The sequence below is a fragment of the Engraulis encrasicolus genome, chromosome 15 (genome assembly GCF_034702125.1).
Source record: "Engraulis encrasicolus isolate BLACKSEA-1 chromosome 15, IST_EnEncr_1.0, whole genome shotgun sequence".
Lineage (NCBI taxonomy): Eukaryota > Metazoa > Chordata > Actinopteri > Clupeiformes > Engraulidae > Engraulis > Engraulis encrasicolus.
Genome location: NC_085871.1, coordinates 28,884,445 through 28,905,656, shown reverse-complemented (window position 1 = coordinate 28,905,656; position 21,212 = coordinate 28,884,445). Strand labels below are relative to the sequence as shown.

Below are 21,212 nucleotides of genomic sequence, written 5' to 3'. Positions count from 1 at the left end.
GATGAAACAAATAAACGTCATTTTATGGCAGCATTTTATGGCAGTAGTGGTGTTAGCTCATGTTCTGTTCTTCTATCTTCTATCATGTTCTGTTCTTCCTCTTGATATAGGCTTGCACATATGGCATTCTTATTCACATTTAAAAACCTCAGTCAGTGCAATGTGAAGACAGGCTGTTCACAATTGCTGGCTTTGATGACTTGAAATTGTGAAAGTGAACATTGCACCTTCTCACTGGTCATTTTTGATCAGATCTCTTTATGCTTATAATATGCACTATTGCATTCATTCAGATGCACGTGTGTGTGTGTGTGTGTGTGCAGGGCCACTGACGGCTTTTTACAGGGCCTGGGACTAAATCATCTGAAAGGGCCCCCCTCTCAATCAATACAATACAATTGGGTCCCAATTCTGGGGGCCCTCTTTCTCAGGGCCCGGGTCAACTGTCCCCTTTGTCCCCCCCTGTCGGCTTCTGTGTGTGTGTGTGTGTGTGTGTGTTTTGTGTGTGTGCGTGCGCATGTCAATTGACCACAATCTGGCTTTATTTCATTTTTTAATACTCCGCGAAGGTCTAAAATTTTGCCCATCATGGTCTAAAAAATGTCTAAAAAAGTCTAAAATTTCACTTGTTAAAACCTGCAGACACCCTGTCAATAGTTAACGCACCGTTAACGCGTTAACGTTGCCCAGCCCTAATAGAAACAGATATATGAGTTTATCTTCTTTTGTTCCCATTTGATTTTACTAGTTGGCAAACAAATGTCTGCTGACTAATACACATTTGATACAATCCTGTGTACTTAACTGCCACACAAGACTATTTGTGCTTTTAATTGTTGTTGATCTGGGTTTTTTTTTATTTGTCCTGTAGATGAAACTAACTCTGCCCCAAAACCGATCTCTTCATTTGCAGATATCAAATCTGAACCGGTGCAGGTAGAGTGACTTTTACTGAAATTATGAAACCAGTTTTATATGTAATTTATTACACATGTTTGAGCAAATGGTTGTTTTTAGATATCCACTGATACTGCTATTAGCTCAAGACTTCTTTGATCTACATACTCATGTTGATGCCATATACTGATTCTGTTTTCCCCCGTCCTCCATTATCAATTACAGAAACTGTTTGAAAATGTTTTTACAAGGAGAATATTAAAAGGTCAATTACAGAAACTGTTTGAAAATGTTCTTTGTCCTGTCCTCCATTGATGGGCTTTAGGAAGAAGATGAAAAATCAGACCTGTCTCCAGTCGTCAGCTCAGACATGACTCCAGTCGTCAGCTCAGCTTCAAACATGGCTCCAGTCGTCAGTTCTGTGATGATCCAGTCCCTTCCAGATCCACCGTCCCTGGTCAAGTGCAGGAGGTTATCAGTGCAAGTGGTCGACTGCTGTGCAACACAAGGTCAGCAAAGAACACAAGACCACAAGAGTAACAAAGATGGTGAAAACCCCAAAACTGGTAAGAAATTTCTCACTCACTCACTCTCTCCCTGGAAGGATTCTTATTTCTTATTTTGTAGCAATGTTCACCTTGATACAGCCATGGTTACCTTTTGTCATAACATGATCAACACACCTATGCTCTGTTTCTGCACACGCTAAAAACTCAAGGTCTTTTTTGTGTTTTTATTCTGGTTCTTGCATCTGTAGACGGGTTTCAATGTTTACAGTGCGCCTACACACACCATCTGTTGTGTATTACTTTTAGTTAATCTACTAGGGCCTAAGAAAATTAAAAGTTTGGTTCCGGTTGGTTGTCAGCTTTGGTCATGGGTCGGTCGGAATTTTTTAAGTTTTTTTCAAAAAAAAAAATTTTCAAATTTTTTTTTATGTCCGACACCCCTAACCCCCACATGCGCCAGATTTCGTCATACACGTTGTTGGAACAATGCCAAGGTGGAGTGAGGCCTGCTAAAGCTACAATGAAATAGCCTACAATAAGCATTAATGAGCCAATTATACTGACCGTCACCGAAATGAGGATATGATGCGTAATAGCCTACCGTTTCTGGCTAAATTTGTCCAGCTGTCAGTTGCCTGACACTGCTATTTTAACTCCTGTAGGCCTATGCCTATGTCCCGTTTACTTTTTTGATTCCTTACCATCATCCGTTGTAGACCATATTTTCATTGGGAGGAAGGTTCTGGCTTGCAAACATTCTATTTACTCACTTTTTTGTTTAACGCGAGGATGTTGACACCTGAGGCGATATGAATGTGTTAATGGCGGGTGATTGAGGGGCAACATCGTCATTGTCGTTGAATCATCATTGTAGGAAACTGTAGTAGTCCTAGGTCTTCATCGAACAGTCGTAATTGTGGCGACATCATCGTTCATTTCTATTTCATTATTTGGAGGAGGTGCGGAGAGTCAGACAGTGACAGGCGCCCTGCTCCTGTGCAATGGTGGAGGGACAAGCAGAGAGAGAGAGAGAGAGAGAGAGAGAGAGCGAGAAAATAATGGGCGCAGGCCAACGGACTTCTTGGTTAGCCAAGCCTTGAGGTAAATGAAAGAATGAAGGAAAACTTGGGCAAAGCATTTCCCTTCTCTCATATTAACTTATTTTACAAGGTATTGATACAGTGCTACTTTAGTATTGTTATAACGAGTTATGCATCTCGTCGAACATGCAGTGCGCGACTGAATGGAAGCCCTTTTCTAACACGAGGAGACAATATCAATACATTCGAAAATCGTGGATAGGCCTACTCATAATGTTGTCTGTGTGTTGCATTTCGAGGCGGGTGGTCAGGCTGTGTCAGTGTCGGGTGAGGTAAGGCTACTGACTTATTATTTGACAGGCATTTTCGCCAGGTTCCCAAACTATCCTACATCGTACAGTAGGCTATTAGTCTGCAAGAACTATGAGGCAAGTTGTTTAAAACTTACGAGCTACAACGACAACCAATTAGCATGTTGTAGCATAATAATTAGCCTACACCGAGTAGGTGCGCAACTCTGCAGTGACATTTGGGGTTTTCTAATATCAAGCCGGCGGCCCTTATGGCGCGCGCGTGTGTGTTACTCCTATGTGGATAGTCATGCGATGCAAATTCAGTAACTTGCAGGCAGGTAGAAAGTGAGAGATGGCGAGTTATGGGAATTAATAAACGTGTTGTGTCTTGTCTATATGAACACCCGTCCACACGACATCGATATATTTTTTGAGGATTCAAAAAACTCAACAAAAAAAATTTGGGTCGCACAAAAAATGATAGGGTCGGTCGGCAACCGGAACCAAAACAATATTTTTTCTAGGCCTAATGGCTCTTTTGTGAGCAAAAACGGCTGGTAGACACAGCACATTCCCCATCGTAATAATATTACATATGTAACATGAAATCTTGACCTAGAAAAAAGTAAGATACTTACTAAGGTGCAAACTATAACTCCATTATTTATGATTTGACGGCCACACTGAAATGTGAAAAAAAATGGGAAGGCTAAATTCTGTTTCACATAGGAAACATATTTGTTTCAAAATGCTGTTTTTTAATTAGTTGCCTAAATAGTTCACATTTCACAATATTACTTCCACAAACACTTCATTAAAAGAGCACAGATAGCTACTCAGCATAGAGTACACAGTACAACACAGTAATAAAACCCAACTTCTTTCAAGTCCTAGAAAACTGATGCCTTTTGCTAGGCATATAAATCATCCATTACCTTCACAGCGTGAATAGAAAACAATGCTGCTTTCTGCCTCTGTCCTGCACACAGTGCAACCATGATGAAACACTTATATTGACTAGTCTTTTTACTTACAGTGATGGACAAAAGTATTGGCACCCCTTCAATTCTGTCAGACAATACTCAATTTCTTCCAGAAAATGATTGCAATCACAAATGCTGTGCTATTAAGATCTTCATTTGTTTGTCTTGCAATGAAAAAACACAAAAGAGAATGTAAAAACAGTCAAATGAATGACCATTTTACACAAAACTTCAAAAATGGTCCGGACAGAAGTATTAACACCCTCAGCCTAATACTTGGTAGCACAACCTGTAGACAAAATAACTGCGAACAACCACTTCTGATAACCATCTATGAGTTTCCTATAACGCTCTACTGAAATTTTAGACCATCCTTGAGGTGATTTGAAGGCTGCGTTCTCCACACTGCCGTTTTGAGATCTCTCCATAGGTTTTCTATGGGATTCAGGGGTGGACTCCTACATTATGCTGCAAAATTTGTTGATAGTCTTCAGACTTCATAATTCCATGCACACGGTCAAGTAGTCCAGTGCCAGAGGCAGCAAAGCAACCTCGAAACATCAGGGAACCTCTGTCATATTTGACTTGAGGGACCGTGTTCTTTTCTTTGAATGCCTCATTTATTTTTCCTCCATTCCTTTGAGTTAGCGGGAAAAAATGAGGTCTTCTATACAGATCCATAAAAAGTAACTGTAGAATGAGTAAAAATAGTTGACTTACCAAGGCTCCTTTATTTAGGCTTAGTTGTAAGTTGTTAGCGATTTCGTGCTAGCTAGCTAGCGTAGCAAACTTTATAGCCAAGCATTCCCAACTGAGGTGACACATCACCACTAGTCCCGTGCATTTTCCTGTTAGATGATCTTTTGTACGCATCATCCTGATGTTGTGTAGGCTGATCACATTATCCAAAATGAAACGGTTGCCACACAGATCATCTCTGGTTGAACATGGTGTATTTTGGGCAAGCTAGCTACAATGCCTACTAGCTAGATAGCAACAGGGGGTTGTATTTTGGTCTTGAGAGGAAGTTTTTTTTTTGTCAGGCTCTGACATTAAAGTCAGTAGCCTACCTGTGTTAAAATCACAGGGCAAGAAAGTAGACTACTGTCACAGGTGCTTTACTTTCAAAAATGTTTTTGCTATGCTACTTTTGAGATTATAATAGTAAAAAGGGATGTTTTTGTCTTGACATTTCCTCTTGCTCTGAGCTAATGCCCTGCCCTGACTGTTCCTACGGACACTTCTGTCACGTACAGGAATAGTTCGAACATGCCTAGAGGCGTGAAATTTATACACAACATAGGTCAGACCGTCCTCAAGGCGTGGCTGTAAAAAAAAAAACCGCAATTATCGGCGAACGCCGTCAAAGGCAGGGGGCGTCACTATTCGAAATGACGTCATTCGCCGCCGAAGGCAGCCAATGAGTTAATATGCAGGGATACCTAAGATGAAGATTCATGATTGTTTTGTGTTTTTGGTGCAGGAACAGGAGGAGGGTCCCAACCCAAATCTACTGCAGCCCCAGAGACCACATTGAAGAAGTATCTCTGTTCTGGTCTCAGTAACGTGAAAACTCCAAAAGCACATCAGCAAACCCATCAAGGGAAGCCAACCAAAGATGAACCAAATCAGTTCGGACAGTGTGGCAAAGGTTTTAGTACAGCAACACGTCTTAAAAGGCACCAGCTTACACGCACAGGAGTAAAGGCCCATCAATGTAAACAGTGTGGCAAATGTTTTACCCAGGCGGGGAGTCTCAGACAACACCAGCTCATTCATACAGGAGAGATGCCCCATCAATGTAAACAGTGTGGCAAATGTTTTACACAGGCAAGTAATCTCAAAAAACACCAACTTACACACACAGGAGTAAAGGCCCATCAATGTAAACAGTGTGGCAAATGTTTTACACGGACAGATCATCTCAAAACACACCAACTTACACACACAGGAGAGATGCCCCACCAGTGCAAACAGTGTAAGATGCGTTTTCGGCACGTAAACTCACTTAAACTACACCATCTTACACACACAGGAGTAAAGGCCCATCAATGTGGACAGTGTGGCAAATGTTTTACACGGGCGGGGAGTCTCAAACTACACCAGCTCATTCACACAGGAGAGAAAGCCCATCAATGTAAACAGTGTGGCAAATGTTTTACCCGGGCGGGGAATCTCAGAGAGCACCAGCTCATTCATACAGGAGAGATGCCCCATCAGTGCAAACAGTGTAAGAGGCGTTTTCGGCACGTAAACTCACTTAAGCTACACCAGCTTACACACACCAAAGAAAAGCCCTACCACTGCAAACAGCATAAGAAGGCGTCCTCTCCCAGAAGCTCTTCAACGACACCAACTTAAGCTCCCTTCATTCAGTGTCCTAGAAAGCTCTTGTTTTTACCCTGGATAAACCATTAACAACCGTGACAATCAGGGAACAACGGGACAGGTGGCAACCCTAGTATTGATGCCACTGATCTGGTACACAACACCCACACATGCAAATAGACGCATACAGTACATGAACAGTACACACAGATGCAGACATGCAAATAGACACAGTATATAGTACATGCAGACACACACATGCAGATACAGTACACACAGACACAAATGCAAACAGATCATACAGTCCACACAGACAGACACATGCAAACAGATATACATACAGTAGATGCACACATGTGAACAGATACAGTGCACACAGAGAGACGCACACACACAGACACATACAGTTGGCCTACACACAGACGTGCTCTTGCACTCTGCCCTGTCTAAAGGGTCTGTCTGGTGGAGAAACGCTTTCGAGAAACGGACCGCTGGTACACAACACCCACACATGCAAACAGAGATACACATACAGTAGATGCACACATGTGAACACATACAGTACACACAGACGTGCACTTGCACTCTGCCTGGTCTATGGGCTCCCTCTGGTGGAGTGTATTGAGTGTTTCTAATATGTTCTGGAACCTTCTCATAGATATAACACACACACACACACACACACACACACACACACACACACACACACACACACACACACACACACACACACACACACACACACACACGGCCAATGAGGAAAGGCAGAGCAAGATATGGAGGACGGGGGTGGTGATTAAACATGTTGATGAAGTGATAAACATGGCTAAACTAGACTCCCCCAATGTCTCTGTCTTTCCTCCAACGGGCATTGAACAGCACCCCCACCAGTGCACCTACAGTGCAATGTATGTATACGTATGCTTGTCTGAGCACAGCAATACAAGCAGACGGTTTATTTTATTTTTCATTGGTAAAATGTTAATAATGTTATTCAGTGTTAATAATGTTGTTCAGTGTTGATAATGAACACACTACATTGTGTACTGCACTGTACCCCGTACCTGGTGAATGTCCAGGGGACACAAGCTGTCGGTGGAACTGAAACCCTTCATTTTCAAAACTATTACTGGAATAATGCAAAAAAGTAATATATTTTTCCATGTGTAGATTCTCTCTTGTAAATTGTTTGTTCATAAAGAGTACAGATGTAAGCAGTCAGTTTTATGTTTAGAGAAATTTATTGAAGCAAAAACTTATTTTCAACATTCTTTTTCAGGTTGTCATCCATGGTATGATCATTGGGTAGGACGAATATTAAAAACTACAATTCCTACAGTAGAGAAAGACAGTAGGCCTATATTAAAAAATAAAGTAGGACATGCAAAGGACCGATAACACAGTATCACAAGTCAGGACACAAAGGCCCCTTTCAGAAACATTGTTTTCAGGACCTTGCAGGTCTTTCTTGTGATAGTTGCAGTCAGTATTTTGCACAGTAGAGGAACCTGAAGCGGCGATCCCTATAATGAGGTGAAGGACATAAGAGAGAAAATTAGAAGAGAGACATGCTCTTAACTGTAATGTGAACATAAGAATATATCAGGCATTCAGGAAGATTTACTGATTGATTAGCATTCATCAGACATTTATATGCATTTCTATCAATACCTGGTATCACTTTTTGAATATGGTTTTATAGAACTATAAAATGTCATCAAGGAAGAGTATGGGACACTTACTGGGGAGAGTTGTGGTGGATGGAGTAGACTCCGGCCAGGTAGTTGTAGTTGGGCACATACCAGTTGAAGTACTCCTCATAGTAGTTCACCCAGGGGGTCCAACGGCAGCTGTGGTGGTAATGGCCAGGGGCTCTGCAACACCTGATGTAGAACCTGACACAAAATGGAGGACAAATCATTAGGCCCATAAGAAGAATCACTCTAATGCTTATCCTGGTCTGAAGTATTCAGTCTTTTCAGCTTCTTGATCATCCTCAGTCACTTAAATAGGTTTATTCGTTTCTTAATGACAAAACTGTGTGTGTTCAAATGTAATTTCTGGAAAGCAAATAAACAGAAAATGAAACATGTTGAAAATCCTATGAAGTTGATTATATTGTTCAATTTCACACACTGACAGTATATGATTGAGGTTACCTGCGGTCCTGGTAGTAGTTGTTGTGATAGCTGGCTACTCCTGACATGACGTAGTTGGAAGGGCAGGTGTAGGAGAGAACACCATTAAAGCTGTTCACATAACCACTGCCAGTGCACGTGGGGGTGGAGCTGAATGTGGATTTGCAGCTGAAGCTGAACCGACGGTCTTCATAGGCATTACTGTGGTAACTGGAGTTGGAGAAAGTGAAAATAAACCACATTTCAGACAAACAATTGTAACTCACTGAAAATGCTCAACAGAAAAAGCTTAGCAAAGAGGCAGTTTGAACCACAATTTAAAAGCCTTGAAAGAGTTCATCACTGACCTGGAAATCCTGGAGATGGTTTGGGTGGATGGGCAGATGGCGTAGAAGTAACCATTGAAGGAGTTTACATATCTCTTGGATCTCTTGGCCGATGATCCATCTGAAATCATGACAGGCTGGCATTAGGACTTGAATTCCCTTTAAAATCCCATTTTAATGACATGTATAATCTGAGAGGGTGGCCGACTTACCTGTGTCATTTGACAGGGCAGGGACTTCCAGGTCATCCAGCGCTTCATTAGCAAAGCTTTTTGATTCCTCTGTTTAGAAAACCAGAAATACCTTGAGCATTTCTTGTAAAACATGTACTGAAGTAATTCAAATTCAGAATCTTGCCAGTATGTGAAGAACATAAGGTAGTTCTGACCATATGTGGGTCGTTTTGCCAGGTCTTCAATCATGCGCTCAACCTCTTCCAGGTCTCCCTCATCCTCTTCACCAGAGCTGGAGTCCACTGCCTTGCACATGATGCCTGAACAAAAGTAATATCAATGAAGTTTCAAAGCAATATTACTTTGTAAATTTGAATTGAAAATGTGTTGGTTGATAACATAATCTTTTTAATGGACAACCAGACCAATGCTGGACTTACCTCCAACATAAAGGAGAAGCAGAAGAGAGCAGACTGTCTTCAGTGTCTCCATGGTGACGTCAGCAATACAGCTGCTGTTGCCAGAGGATGCTGTTGCCAGGTAATAGAGATGCTACCAGCAGCTTTGCTGTCAAGTGACCCAAGTTGCCGCTTTGGGAGACTTCTGTCTGTGAAGTCCACAGGTGCCGCTTTTATACCTTAGAGTGTTGTGTCTCGCGTGACTTGGCCACGTGTCAATCACTAAACATGACAGCATGTCTGTCATGATCAGAGGAACCTGTTGGTTGGGTGCATCATGGGTGGCTAGATTAGTCTGTTATGGGAAATGGGTCCTAATTAACATGTAAAGATACTATGGCAGTTAGAAATACAGTGCATCTGAATGTGTTTTACTGGAAGGAATGTCACCATGCAGGTGAACTTACAGTAAATGTGGAGCAGAGCTCTTTATGTGAAGCCTCCTGGCCCTCTGGCATCTAATCTATTACTGTCCTCTCATCTTAGTTCAAATATTTTACATTTTGCACTGTGAATGGATCATGAAAGATACTTTTATTTACAATATTGCATGACTAAATTATGGAATTGAGTATTACATGAGTGAATGGAATAGGACATCAACAGTACCTCAAACCTCTCAAGTGAACTTACAGTGAGTCCAATATGTATTTGACCCCTTCCTGATTTTCCCAGTTTCCACACTAATAAAGACATGATCAGTCTCTAAATGTAATGATAATATGTATTCTAACATGGAGAGATAGAATATCAAAACGAAATTCCAGATAATAACTTTAAAGAATATATTTTAATTGATTTGTATTTCATGTAGGCAAATAAGTATTTGACCCCTATATCAAAAGAAGACAAAGTACTTTGTTGCAAAGTCCTATTTCTCTAGCACAGAATTCAGATGCTTCTTTTAGTTCTTGACAATGTTTGTTCATATATTAGAATTGATTTTTGCCAACTTTCCTTTGCACATTATTTCTAAAACATTAACAGTTTATGGCTGTAGTTTGGCAAATGGGAGGTTCAGTTCCCTCCATAGACTTACTATAGGGTTAATGTTTGGAGACTGTCTAGGCCATTTCATGACTTTAATAAGCTTCTTCTTGAGCCACTCCTTCGTCGCTTTGACTGTATGTTGCATATTATTGTCATGTTGGGAGATCCAAAAATGTTCCACCTTCATTATAGTGGTGGAGGGAAGGACGTTTGCACTCAGGATTGCACGTTACATGTCTCCCTCCATCCATTCGTTGACGGTGTCAGGTTGTCCTGTGCCTTGGCCAAACAAACACCCTCAAACCATAATGATACCACTTTCATGCATGATGGTGAGGACGTGTTCTTGGGATCATAGGCTCTTTCTCAAAGCACATTGAATTGTGTTAATGTCAAACATCTTGATTTTGGTTTCATCTGACTACAGCACCTCCTTTTCATATCCTAAACCAGTCTGATGTTCATTGGCAAACCTCAGGCGGGACTGCACAGGTTCCGTCTGAAGCAGGGGTACCATGTGTGCACTACAGGATTTTAATCCTCTGTGGCATTAAGTGCTACCAATTGTTTTCTCAGTGATTTTGGTCCCAGAAGATGATATCATTGCCTAGTTCATCCCGTACAGGTCTAGGGTGCTTTCTTTCTGTTCTCATGATTATTGAATCCTTACAAAAGGTCAAATTGTGTATAGAACCCCAGACAGGCTGATGGATGGTCATTTTGTATTCCTTAGATTTCGGAATAAATGCATCAATAGTTGGGTCCTTAATATCCAGTCTCTTTCTTGTGACTTTGTAGCCCATTTCCTCTTTGTTCAGGTCTGAAATCTTTTGTCCTGATATCCTTTGGTCTTTCCCATGTTGGTGAGTTTGCAGTCTGAATGATTCACTGAACTGATGGCGGACTGATTCTGCTTCTGCTGATTCAATGTGTCTTTTATGCATGCTAGTATGTACATGAGTCTTTAATTCGGAGGACAAGTTGATAGGAAGTGCCTATCTGATCTGTGGGACCGGAACTGTTTTCAGTTGGTAAGGGATCAAATACTTATTTCCCTCAGTGAAAGAGAAATGAATTAATATATATTCTCAGAAGTTTATTTCTATATTCTCTTTTTGATATTCTGCCTCTACATATTAAAATACATATTATCATTAAATGTATTGACTGATCATGTCTTTGTTAGTAGGCAAACCAACAAAATCAGCAAGGGATCAAATACTTATTGGACTCACTGTATATTTTCATTTATTGTTTTGGCCTGATTCACTAGGTCATGTGAACAAGAGCTCAAAGCCCCGTCAAGGTCCCTTGAATACAGAATGATTATGATGATGAACACACTGACCCCCTAGAGCAGAAGAAAGCTTCCACTGGCCTACCGTCTACCTCTACACATCACTTGGCGTCAACTGTCCGTCTCTGTCCATGGTGCTGACGTGTCCCTCATCACCCTTCAAATGTGTGCCAGTGGAACACGTACACCTGTCTTTAGTGCACGCCCTTTCTCAGCAGGAATTACTGTCACCATTCCACAAGCAGTAGTAAAGCGTAAACAGTGACAGGAATAGACAAAGTGAAAGTCATTCACGTGCAGAAGACAATGCCATTCAACAGATTCCTCCCATGCAGGGCCCATACCTGACTAGACCAGTTGATCAGGTTCAAAGCCAGTGTCAGCCCTCCCTGGCTGAGTGATTGACAGCTGCGAGATCCAATCAATAAAGGTTATCCTGTATTTTTGTGGGAGGCCACATTCCTGAATTTCTAATGAGTTACGTGAAAGGAGACGAAACACCGTTGACAGAGAAGTATATTTTTCTTGACAGTGTGTGTGCAATGTGTGTGTGTGTGTGTGCTTGTATCTGTGTGCATGCGTGTGTGTGTGTGTTTGTTTTTGCGTGTGTGCATGTTTGTAATGGGGCACACTAATTACCACTTTGTAATGATGCAGTAAATAACTCTGACAGGAGTTTCTCTTTCTTGAAGGATTAAGTTCATTCCACAACATCTTTCACTGCCAACACGTTTCTAGTTCCTGTAAGAACCCAGACCCTGTTTGGCAACATCTTTGTTGAGCACGAGACCTTGATTGGCAGCTTCCACTGACAAGCTATATAGGCCACAAGTGTTAAAGTTATTTTACATGTGTTTACAGTAACTGATACTCATCTCAAAGAAAAATTCCTCACAATTAACCGTTCCAGAAATAGAATGCAGATGTAAACAATCAATGCGGCCTTAAGCAATCTGGTGCCTTTGCAGCACCATATATTGCGGGGGTTCCCAACCTTTGTGGATCTGAGGGCTACCATTTGAATCAAGTGACACTTGTGTGTTCAAAATCCCCTACTGATGTCTTCACACCCTTTTCAAACCACATTATGATTTGATGATTGTTTGCTTTTCGTTATTGATGTTTATTATTGAAGTGGCATGACGTAAATGCTGTATGTATGCTTGGTGGGGTTGGATTGCATAGATTCTCGATCTGGAGGTGCCAGTGTGCTTAGTTCAAGGGTATGAACCACATAGATTAAACACAGTTACGGTTTTTAAAAGTGCTTACAGATGATGGCACTACACTTGTACTACTACTGTAGTTTAGTTCATATTGCATTTATTTGAGGAACTATCAGTCTACTGGTCCACGACTTAGCTTTTCTGTGTGGAGTACAATGCAGTGTTACGACCACATGGTAGGCTACTTGTTCTTTCGGTCTCCCTCCCCACGGTCGGGAGACCTCTGACGGTCCCTCTGCCTGTTACGGGGAGGAGCCACGTCTTGGTGCGTCTTTCCGCCGCCGGGCTGGGGGCTCTCTTTAGGATCCGCACTTGTGTAGGGCTTGGACCATTGTGGGGATGGCGGCGCTGAGTAAGGGGCTCGGCGCAGGTAATTTGAGACAAGTCAGGCATATGTCACTTGACGGAAAGGGACCATAGCCTTGAATGCTGGCTGCTGCTTTGAGCCTCAAATTGTTGTTGGATAGCCTCTGAGGCAGTTCACTTCGAACTTTCTTCTGTAGCGTGCGCCATTAGATGAAACTCTGATCTGCCCTACAACAGAACCATGTATTTTCTAATTGGCTGAATTGCTTGTTAACTGGGTAACTGGTCTGAACACAGAAGCGATGTTACCAATGGCTGGCGCGTCTGTGGATAGGTGTGCCGATTGGAGAAGTTATCTAAATTTCAGAGTGAGAAATACCATGTGTGGCGTCTGAGAGTGTGAATTTGTTGAGATGCGTGTGTCACACGCTCAAAGCGTGAGACTTGAGAACACTGAATCTTGCAAGGTTACACCAACTAAGCCATTCAAGTTAGAGTATGTATTCATCTAACCTTACAAGGTTATGTCAACTAAGTGTTTGAAGATATATTACAACTAACCTTACAAGGTTACATAAGCAATTTACGTTGGAGGATCTATTCAACTAACCTTACAAGTTTGTGCCAACTAAGTGTTTGAAGTTATTCATTTCATCCATTTCTAATTTTCAGTTCATATTAATACCACATAGTCATGGCTCCCCAAGTGAATGGAACAGTAACACAATGATCTACCACTATGGGGGCATAAGACAGCGCAAACAACATGTAAAACTGCAATAAATAATGCAGTCGTTCCATGCAAGCATTGCTGGCAGCATTGTCAAAAGCAAGCAAAGCAAGTAAGGACATACGTACAAGCACAGTACGAGTCGGGAGTTCTGGTTTAACCCTATCCAGACCGGGCTTTTTTGGCATTCCTGGGACCGGGGGGGGGCTCTTTTGGCCCCCACCTCATAACTTAGGAACCAAATGGCGTATGACCACCAAACTCGGAGGAGAGGATCGTCAGCCCAAAATCTATGATTGACATCAGTTTGGTGTCATTATTGGGTATTATGACGTCATTATGACGTCACTTCCTGGTTTTATTGCCCAAAATGTCACCGTGATGTATTTTCCATCTAACTTGGGTAATGCACATCAATTGTAGTTATTATGTGCATCAGACCACTTCAAATGTAGACAAGAGTTTCTGATGCTAATGAAAATGTAAAAACATATGAAAAATTGTGTGACAAAATCACGTCGTAGATATGGCAAAGCGGCTTCAGTTTTGTGTAACATAGCCGCAAGCATTCAGCCCTCAACAACAGGATATATTATTACCAAATTTGCAGGCCATGATCTACATAAGACACACAAACAATGAGAAATAAAAAGAAGAAATAAAATTGAGTTGAAATTTGCATTGGGAAAGGTAAATTTAGGTATTTGATGATGTCATCAAATTAGCATAAATTAGCAACATTTTATAATAATTAATTTAGCAAATATTATATTTGGTAAAGTTATGCTAATGTAATGGAATAACTATACAATAAGTAGTATGCAATAAGGAGGGTACACTGATGAGACTCAGATCAGTGATTTTCTGTCAGACGTACCCGTCAGAAAACCGTTACCATGGCAACAACAAAAATGACAAACCTAATCTTTTGGTATCACATCGTAGCCAACTTCATTTTAGGAAAAGTCTCCAAGTTTCGTAGTCATCGCTTAAGCCTTTCAGGAGTCATACGATTTCAAAGTTGGTGCAGGCACTTTTAGCCCCCCCCCCCGGTCTGGATAGGGTTAAATACAGGTGCAATAAACCATGTGACCACAGTGATCATGCATTTGGCAGGTGCAGGCATTAGTTGAATTATGACATGATAGCCCTTAGCAGAGCCATACAGAAGGGAGAGTCGGGCAATCTCCACTGTGTGCTAAGGCCGACTTCCTCATTAGCAAAGTTAGCTGTTTTAGCTTCTCCATGCTGCTCAGCGTTGCGAATGTTAGTTCCTAGTAGTGGGCGTAGCACACAGCAAATGCAATGCAGGGAATATGACAAGACTTGCTGTTCGTAGTAATAACTTCAGATAAACATCACAGATGGTAAAACTGTTGTGATTATCACCACCGAGAGAGTTGATGGTTTACATATTTGTGGTGATTACCCCGCAGATAGTTCGTTAGTCCTTATTTTTGGCTGTTAATGTGGTGGTTGTATGTTGAGTCTATGCAGACAGCCGCTTTAGGAACAACCTAATCTCGCTGAAAGGCGGGGCTGCCATTTAATTCCTGGTCCTCCAATCGCGTAACTCTCCCTTCTGTATGGCTCTGGCCCTTAGTACTAAGGTGAGCAGGCAATGATTGGTTGAAACCTTGTAAAACTTTGTAAAGTTTGTTGACTTAACTTTGCAATAACAGCCCTCCACAACCTGTTATAAGTTGAAATTTATTACAATTTGTATACCATATCAATTTAACATCTCAACTCAAATTAGCTTTTCAACAAAAACTTACAAAAGTGAGTTGAAATTACTCAACTTGAGACTTCAGTGTACAGGCTGCTATTGCTGTTGGCATCGAGGCCCCTGTTGTCCCTGTCAGAGTCAGGTTTCAATCTCATACTGTACAGCAATGCAACATGGCAGGAACATTTGTTCAACAGTGAGATGACACAAACAGGCTTCTTTCTTTCTTTCTTTCTTTCTGTCTTTCTTTCTTTCTTTCTTTCTTTCCCGAAAAAAGCAGTTTACGTGTAACCAATAAGAATAATATAAGGCCATTACCAAGACATTGAATAGTACAGTATACCCCCAACCACCCACCTGCACCCAGTACAGTGCCAGTATATGCTTGTCGGAGTAGAGCCATACAGGCAGGCGGGTTTTTTTTCTTTGTTTCAATGGTGATAATGTTGTTCAATGGTGATAATGTTGTTCAATGTTGATAATGTTGTTCAATGTTGATAGTGTTGTTCAGTGTTGATAATGTTGTTCAGTGTTGATAATGAACACCTACAATGTGTACTGCACTGTACCCCGTACTTGGTGAATGTCCAGGGGACACAAGCTGTCAGTGGTACTGAAACCCTTCATTTTCAAAACTATTACTGGAATAATGCTAATATATACAGTATATATACAGTAGATATACTATATAGACTACATAGCCTACTTTTTTCATGTGTAGATGTTCTCTTTTGTGCTGTTTATTTAGAAAGAGTAAGGGCACAAGCAGTCAATCTTACTGTATGTTTAGAGCAGTTTATTGGAGAAAAATTACATTTTCAATATTTTTTTTTTATTCAGGTTTACACCCATGGTATGGACATTGGGTACAAATGACGTATAATGAAGGCTAAAATTCTCACAGTAGAGAAACACTGTAAATGATTTTAAAAAGTAGGATATGCAAAGGACAGAGAACACAGTATCATGAGTCGGGACACAAACACCTCATTTAGAAACATTGTTTTCATTTTGTACTTCTTTCTGTCAAGCTCCTCAGTACTTTGCACAGTAGAGGAACCTGAAGCAGCGATCCCTATAATAGGTAAAGGAAAAGTCTTTACTGTGATGTCAGCATAAGAATATACCAGGAATTTAAGCAGATATAGGAATCTGATTGATTGATATTTGTTGTGCATTTGTATCAATAACTGGTAGCACTTAGTGAACATGCTTAGATGTCATCAAGGAAGAGTATGGGACACTTACTGGGGAGAGTTGTGGTGGATGGAGTAGACTCCGGCCAGGTAGTTGTAGTTGGGCACATACCAGTTGAAGTACTCCTCATAGTAGTTCACCCAGGGGGTCCAACGGCAGCTGTGGTGGTAATGGCCAGGGGCTCTGCAACACCTGATGTAGAACCTGACACAAAATGGAGGACAAGTCATTACATCAGAAGAAACACTATAATACATAGTCTGGTCTAAAGTATTCAGTATTTTCAGCTTCTTGATCATCCTCAGTTACTTTTCATGAGCATGAAACACTAGGTGTATTCATTGATTACAACTGCATTAGAGAAAGAGAAATGTTTTGAAATGAAATCCAATGAAGTTGATTGTATTCACTGACGGTATATGATTGAGGTTACCTGCGGTCCTGGTAGGTGTTACTGTGGTAACTGGCTACTCCTGACATGACGTAGTTGGAAGGGCAGGTGTAGGAGAGAACGCCATTAAAGCTGTTCACATAACCACTACCAGTGCACGTGGGGGTGGAGCTGAATGTGGATTTGCAGCTGAAGCTGAACCGACGATCCTCATAGGCATTACTGTGGTAACTGGAGTTGGAGAAAGTGAGAATAGGCCACATTATTGACAAACCGTTGTAACATTGTAACATTGGAAGTTTAAAAGTCTGAAAAGAGTTCATCACTAACCTGGAAATCCTAGAGATGGTTTGACCGGATGGACAGACAGCGTAGAAATACCCATTGAAGGAATTTACATATCTCTTAGTTCTCTTGGCCGATGAACCATCTGAAATGATTGCATTAGGACTTGAATTCCCATAAAAGCTCATTTTGATAACATGTATAATCCGAAAGCGTGACGGACTTACCTGTGTCATTTGTCAGGGCAGGGACCTCCAGGTCATCCAGCGCTTCAAAGCTTTTTGATTCCTCTGTTTAGAAAACCAGAAATACCTAAAACATTTCTTGTAAAACATGTATACAAAAGTAATTCAATTCAGAATCTTGTCAGAAGGCTGACCATATGTGGGTCGTTTTGCCAGGTCTTCAATCATGCGCTCAACCTCTGCCAGGTATAATACAGTAAACAATATAAACATAAATCTTTACGTGAAGGCTCCTTGCCCTGCAACCTCTTCTTTTTCTGGACCTCCGTCCATTTCAGAGACCAGAACCTCAAGATAATGGAAAAAAGCAGGCACACACAAGACTTGTGTGAAAAAGTGCATTGAAGCCGAAATTAAACAACAGAAGTCTAAGGTTAACTGGAGAAACAGACGTTTTGGAGCTAGTCCATTCTCAATGTCTCCAGTAGGAACCTGGGAGTGCACGCACCAAGCAATACACGAGTATTAAGTTCAGGCGCAGACGCCGACCTTTGTTTGGTCTTTTGTCATTCAGAGGCCAGAACCTGCCATGGCCTACTCGGCTGCAATGTTCAAACCACAAATATGTTGTAAAAGTGTTTTTATTCTGACACTCTAAGCTTGAGTCTAAAGCAAAGCTACAGTTCTAAACAATATCATGCAATAGACTGCTAAACATTTCTCAACTTTGAAATAATGTTTGCAATCTTGTTAGTCAAAGGTCACTGGCCCCTCTCAGTTCAGGATGCCACTTTCCATGTCGTGAAATTTCATGGAGGATTGAACCATCTCCCTGTTTTCCTCTATGAGAGAGACGATTCCACCTCTGTTGGGTAACCTCTCCACCCTGTTGGGTGACAAGGGTAATGAAAATATGGTATTGCTTCAAGATGCTACTGATAAGAGGTAGCCAATTAAATGAACGGTCATAAAACTATACTGTGTAGATAGTGCACGGGCAGGGCCTCAAAAAGGCCAAGGGTGTGAGAGGAGGAATGATTTGGGTCATGTTTAGGTAGTGTTTGGCAGAGAGTGAGGCTCAGGTCATCATCATGAAATTGACCTGCATGACCAGACATCACCTAATTGCAAAACCAATAGACTGACAAAAAAAGCAGGCAAACATAACCACACAGGAGAGAGTGTACAGTACACACACATCACAGCAAAGCCAGATTGTCTTACATCCCAAATGCCAGGGCATCCCATAATTATACAGTATGAACTGAAATATAACACAGTGGTTTTCAAAGTGGGGGCCGGGGGCCATGAGGGGGTGCCAGGGGGGCCACGGCAGGTTGGCAGGAAAACATTGTGAAATAAAATCAATAATTTAATAAATTGAATAACTAAGTAGCCAAAATGAACCAAGAAGAAGCCAAACAATCCCAATAGAATAATTTTCTTCCTTACTATGTTATATATGTATTATCTTTTCTGTAGTACTTGAATGGGTTACGAAATGCACCAACTTCAACGAGTTGTGAAACTGGTTGCACATCAGTGTTAATTTTGTCAGCTTTTTTTGATTTAGTCGTAGTCTTAGTCACAATGACGAAAATCAATTTTAGTCTTAGTCACATTTTAGTCATTGCCTTCCCAATTTAGTCTTAGTCTTTGTCTAAATGACGAAAATCAATTTTAGTCTTAGTCAATTTTTAGTCATTTTAGTCAACACTGTACATAATAGAACTTCTCCACACACTGCTTCTCTTTTTAACATATATCATTGACTGGACAGAATAAACCTTCTCCGTGCACTGCTTCTCTTTTTAACATGTATCACACTGTGCAGAATGAAACTTTTTCACACACTGCTTCTCTTTTTCTCTGTTGTATTTAACACCAGTGTTAATTTAGTCAGTTTTTTAAAAAATTAGTCTTAGTCTTAGTCACAATGACGAAAATCAATTTTAGTTTTAGTCATATTTTAGTCATTGCCTTCCCAATTTAGTCTTAGTCTTAGTCTAAATGACGAAAATCAAAAAAGGGCTTTGACGAAATATTTTAGTCATAGTCATGGTTGACGAAATTAACACTGTTGCACAGAAAAAATAACGTGGCACAACCTGTATCAGGGGGCCTTGGCTGGGAATTTACATTTAATCACTTGTACTGTATATCTTAAGAATGGCTCGTCAGATGTGATATCTCAGTGATAGCACTTTTGTACAGAAATTCATATTACTGAATTCAAAATACTGTATAATATATATGAATATATATTATATTCATTCTGGTAATCTCAAGAGCTGGCAAAGGGCCCGTTTCCCGTAAGAGATGAACCTGTGGCAGTAAGAGATAAACCAGTTTCTGCTTGAGTGAAATCGTGTCAGTAGGTTGTACCACTGCTACTACAGGCTGATGACTGATGGGCTAATTACTGCAGGAAATGATTGATACAGATCAGAAGTGCCAGCACAGCACAGCAGCTCCAATACACTAAAGCCTGCAAGTGTCAAAGACAATGACAGAATGTGTGTTTACTTCTGCATGATCATTTTGCAGGGGTGGGGAAGGTGGTATTTCCACATTATTGATACAGTCCCGTGTCCAGCCCTATTGCTTTGACATGAATGAGAGAATGAGAAATAAGAGTTACAGATATGAATTGTATCAATTTGTACAGTAAGGGAACCTACATGTAACCACTGACATTAGCTTTTTTAAGTTGAGGAACTTTTGCTCAGTGACTCAGTTCCCCACTTACCTTACCCACCGCCCCTGCATGCCTCTGTCCATGGTGCTGATTTGTCCCTATTGGCCTTGAGCCTCCTTTTACAGAGCAGTCAGCCATGGCCTAGTCACACTGGACTGGAACATGACACAAGACCTGTACAATTTAGTTACATTTAACAAAAAATTGCTGTTTGTCTTTTATACCACTCAGTGAAAAGAATACTACTATTTTTGGAATTATTATTATTGGATTATCTGCCATTTGTGGTGGTTCTGACCTCATCTGACCTTAATTTTTTTTAAATGTTATTTTTATTTAGTGTCAAATGTTGCCTGCCTTTCGTGCACACCCCTTCTCAGCAGTGAGGAGAACAGTGACAAGAATAGACAAAATTTAAGTCATTCACATGCAGAAGAAAACACCATTCCACAGATTACTCCCATACAGGGCCCATAACAAACCAGTACATCACTTTCAAAGCCTGTGTAAGCCATCCCTGGCTGAGTGTCAGCTGCAAAATATAATCAATGAGGCTTGTCCGTAATATTTTTTGAGTGAGGCAGCATTCCTGAATTTATAATTAGTTACGGGAAAAGAGCTGAGACAGTTGGTTGAGAGGTATGCTTTTCTGTGTGTGTGTGTGTGTGTGTGTGTGTGTGTGTGTGTGTGTGTGTGTGTGTGTGTGTGTGTGTGTGTGTGTGTGTGTGTGTGTGTGCAATGGGATACCTGAAATGCAAATGCAAAGGCCACAAAGCAGTCGGGCCATAGAACTCACCAACAGCAAAGTTTTTTTCTGATAAACTAATTACCACAATTTGTAATGATGCAGTAAATAACTCCCTTTCCCTTTCTTGAAGGATTAAGTTCATTCCACAACATCGTTCACTGCCAACACATTTCCAGTTCCTGTAAGAACCCAGATCTGGTTCAGCAGCTTCACTGTTGTGCACGAGACCTTGACTAGCAGCTTACATTGCTACATGTGTTTTCAACGGGGTGGCAAAAAAAATAA

General features: G+C 41.0%; 3 protein-coding genes across 6 annotated transcripts in view; 1 reads left to right on the top strand and 2 right to left on the bottom strand.

Moving 5' to 3' along the window:
- LOC134463957 (zinc finger protein 568-like) overlaps positions 1–8,152 on the top strand; it is a 44,599-nt gene extending 36,447 nt beyond the window's left edge. The window contains exons 7-11 of one of the 4 annotated variants that reach the window (XM_063217344.1): positions 872–936; positions 1,223–1,463; positions 5,206–5,373; positions 5,469–5,552; positions 7,330–7,400. In XM_063217344.1, the coding sequence (XP_063073414.1) occupies positions 872–936; positions 1,223–1,463; positions 5,206–5,373; positions 5,469–5,527 (533 nt within the window). In that variant the 3' untranslated portion in view covers positions 5,528–5,552; positions 7,330–7,400. Of the gene's footprint in view, positions 1–871; positions 937–1,222; positions 1,464–5,205; positions 6,887–7,329 lie in introns of those variants that run through there. The other 3 variants (XM_063217343.1, XM_063217345.1, XM_063217342.1) reach the window with 3 other exon arrangements.
- Positions 6,987–9,276, bottom strand: LOC134463958 (hemagglutinin/amebocyte aggregation factor-like). The gene is made up of 7 exons (XM_063217346.1): positions 9,128–9,276; positions 8,903–9,007; positions 8,727–8,795; positions 8,536–8,635; positions 8,210–8,398; positions 7,793–7,945; positions 6,987–7,573 (listed from the first exon to the last, which is right to left on the bottom strand). Exons 1-7 carry the CDS (start codon positions 9,177–9,179, stop codon positions 7,534–7,536), a joined length of 708 nt encoding a protein of 235 aa, XP_063073416.1. The 5' UTR covers positions 9,180–9,276; the 3' UTR covers positions 6,987–7,533.
- A 6,982-nt stretch (positions 9,277–16,258) lies between these two features.
- LOC134464232 (dermatopontin-like) lies at positions 16,259–20,262 on the bottom strand. The gene is made up of 7 exons (XM_063217706.1): positions 20,231–20,262; positions 17,765–17,829; positions 17,524–17,586; positions 17,342–17,441; positions 17,054–17,242; positions 16,672–16,824; positions 16,259–16,498 (listed from the first exon to the last, which is right to left on the bottom strand). Exons 1-7 carry the CDS (start codon positions 20,260–20,262, stop codon positions 16,459–16,461), a joined length of 642 nt encoding a protein of 213 aa, XP_063073776.1. The 3' UTR covers positions 16,259–16,458.
- Between the last annotated feature and the right edge of the window lie 950 nt (positions 20,263–21,212).

Bases quoted from the DNA above. Each gene is read 5' to 3' on its own strand.
- LOC134464232 (XM_063217706.1), bottom strand. From the start codon at position 20,262: ATGGACAGAGGCATGCAGGGGCGGTGGGTAAG. The intron at 17,587-17,764 runs GTAAAGATTTAT...TTTTCTAAACAG, and splicing joins GCAGGGCAAGGAGCCTTCAC to AGGAATCAAAAAGCTTTGAA. The intron at 16,499-16,671 runs GTAAGTGTCCCA...TACCTATTATAG, and splicing joins ATCCACCACAACTCTCCCCA to GGATCGCTGCTTCAGGTTCC.
- LOC134463958 (XM_063217346.1), bottom strand. From the start codon at position 9,179: ATGGAGACACTGAAGACAGTCTGCTCTCTTCTGCTTCTCCTTTATGTT. The intron at 8,636-8,726 runs GTAAGTCGGCCA...TCATGATTTCAG, and splicing joins TGCCCTGTCAAATGACACAG to ATGGATCATCGGCCAAGAGA. The intron at 8,399-8,535 runs GTCAGTGATGAA...CTCCAACTCCAG, and splicing joins ACCATCTCCAGGATTTCCAG to TTACCACAGTAATGCCTATG.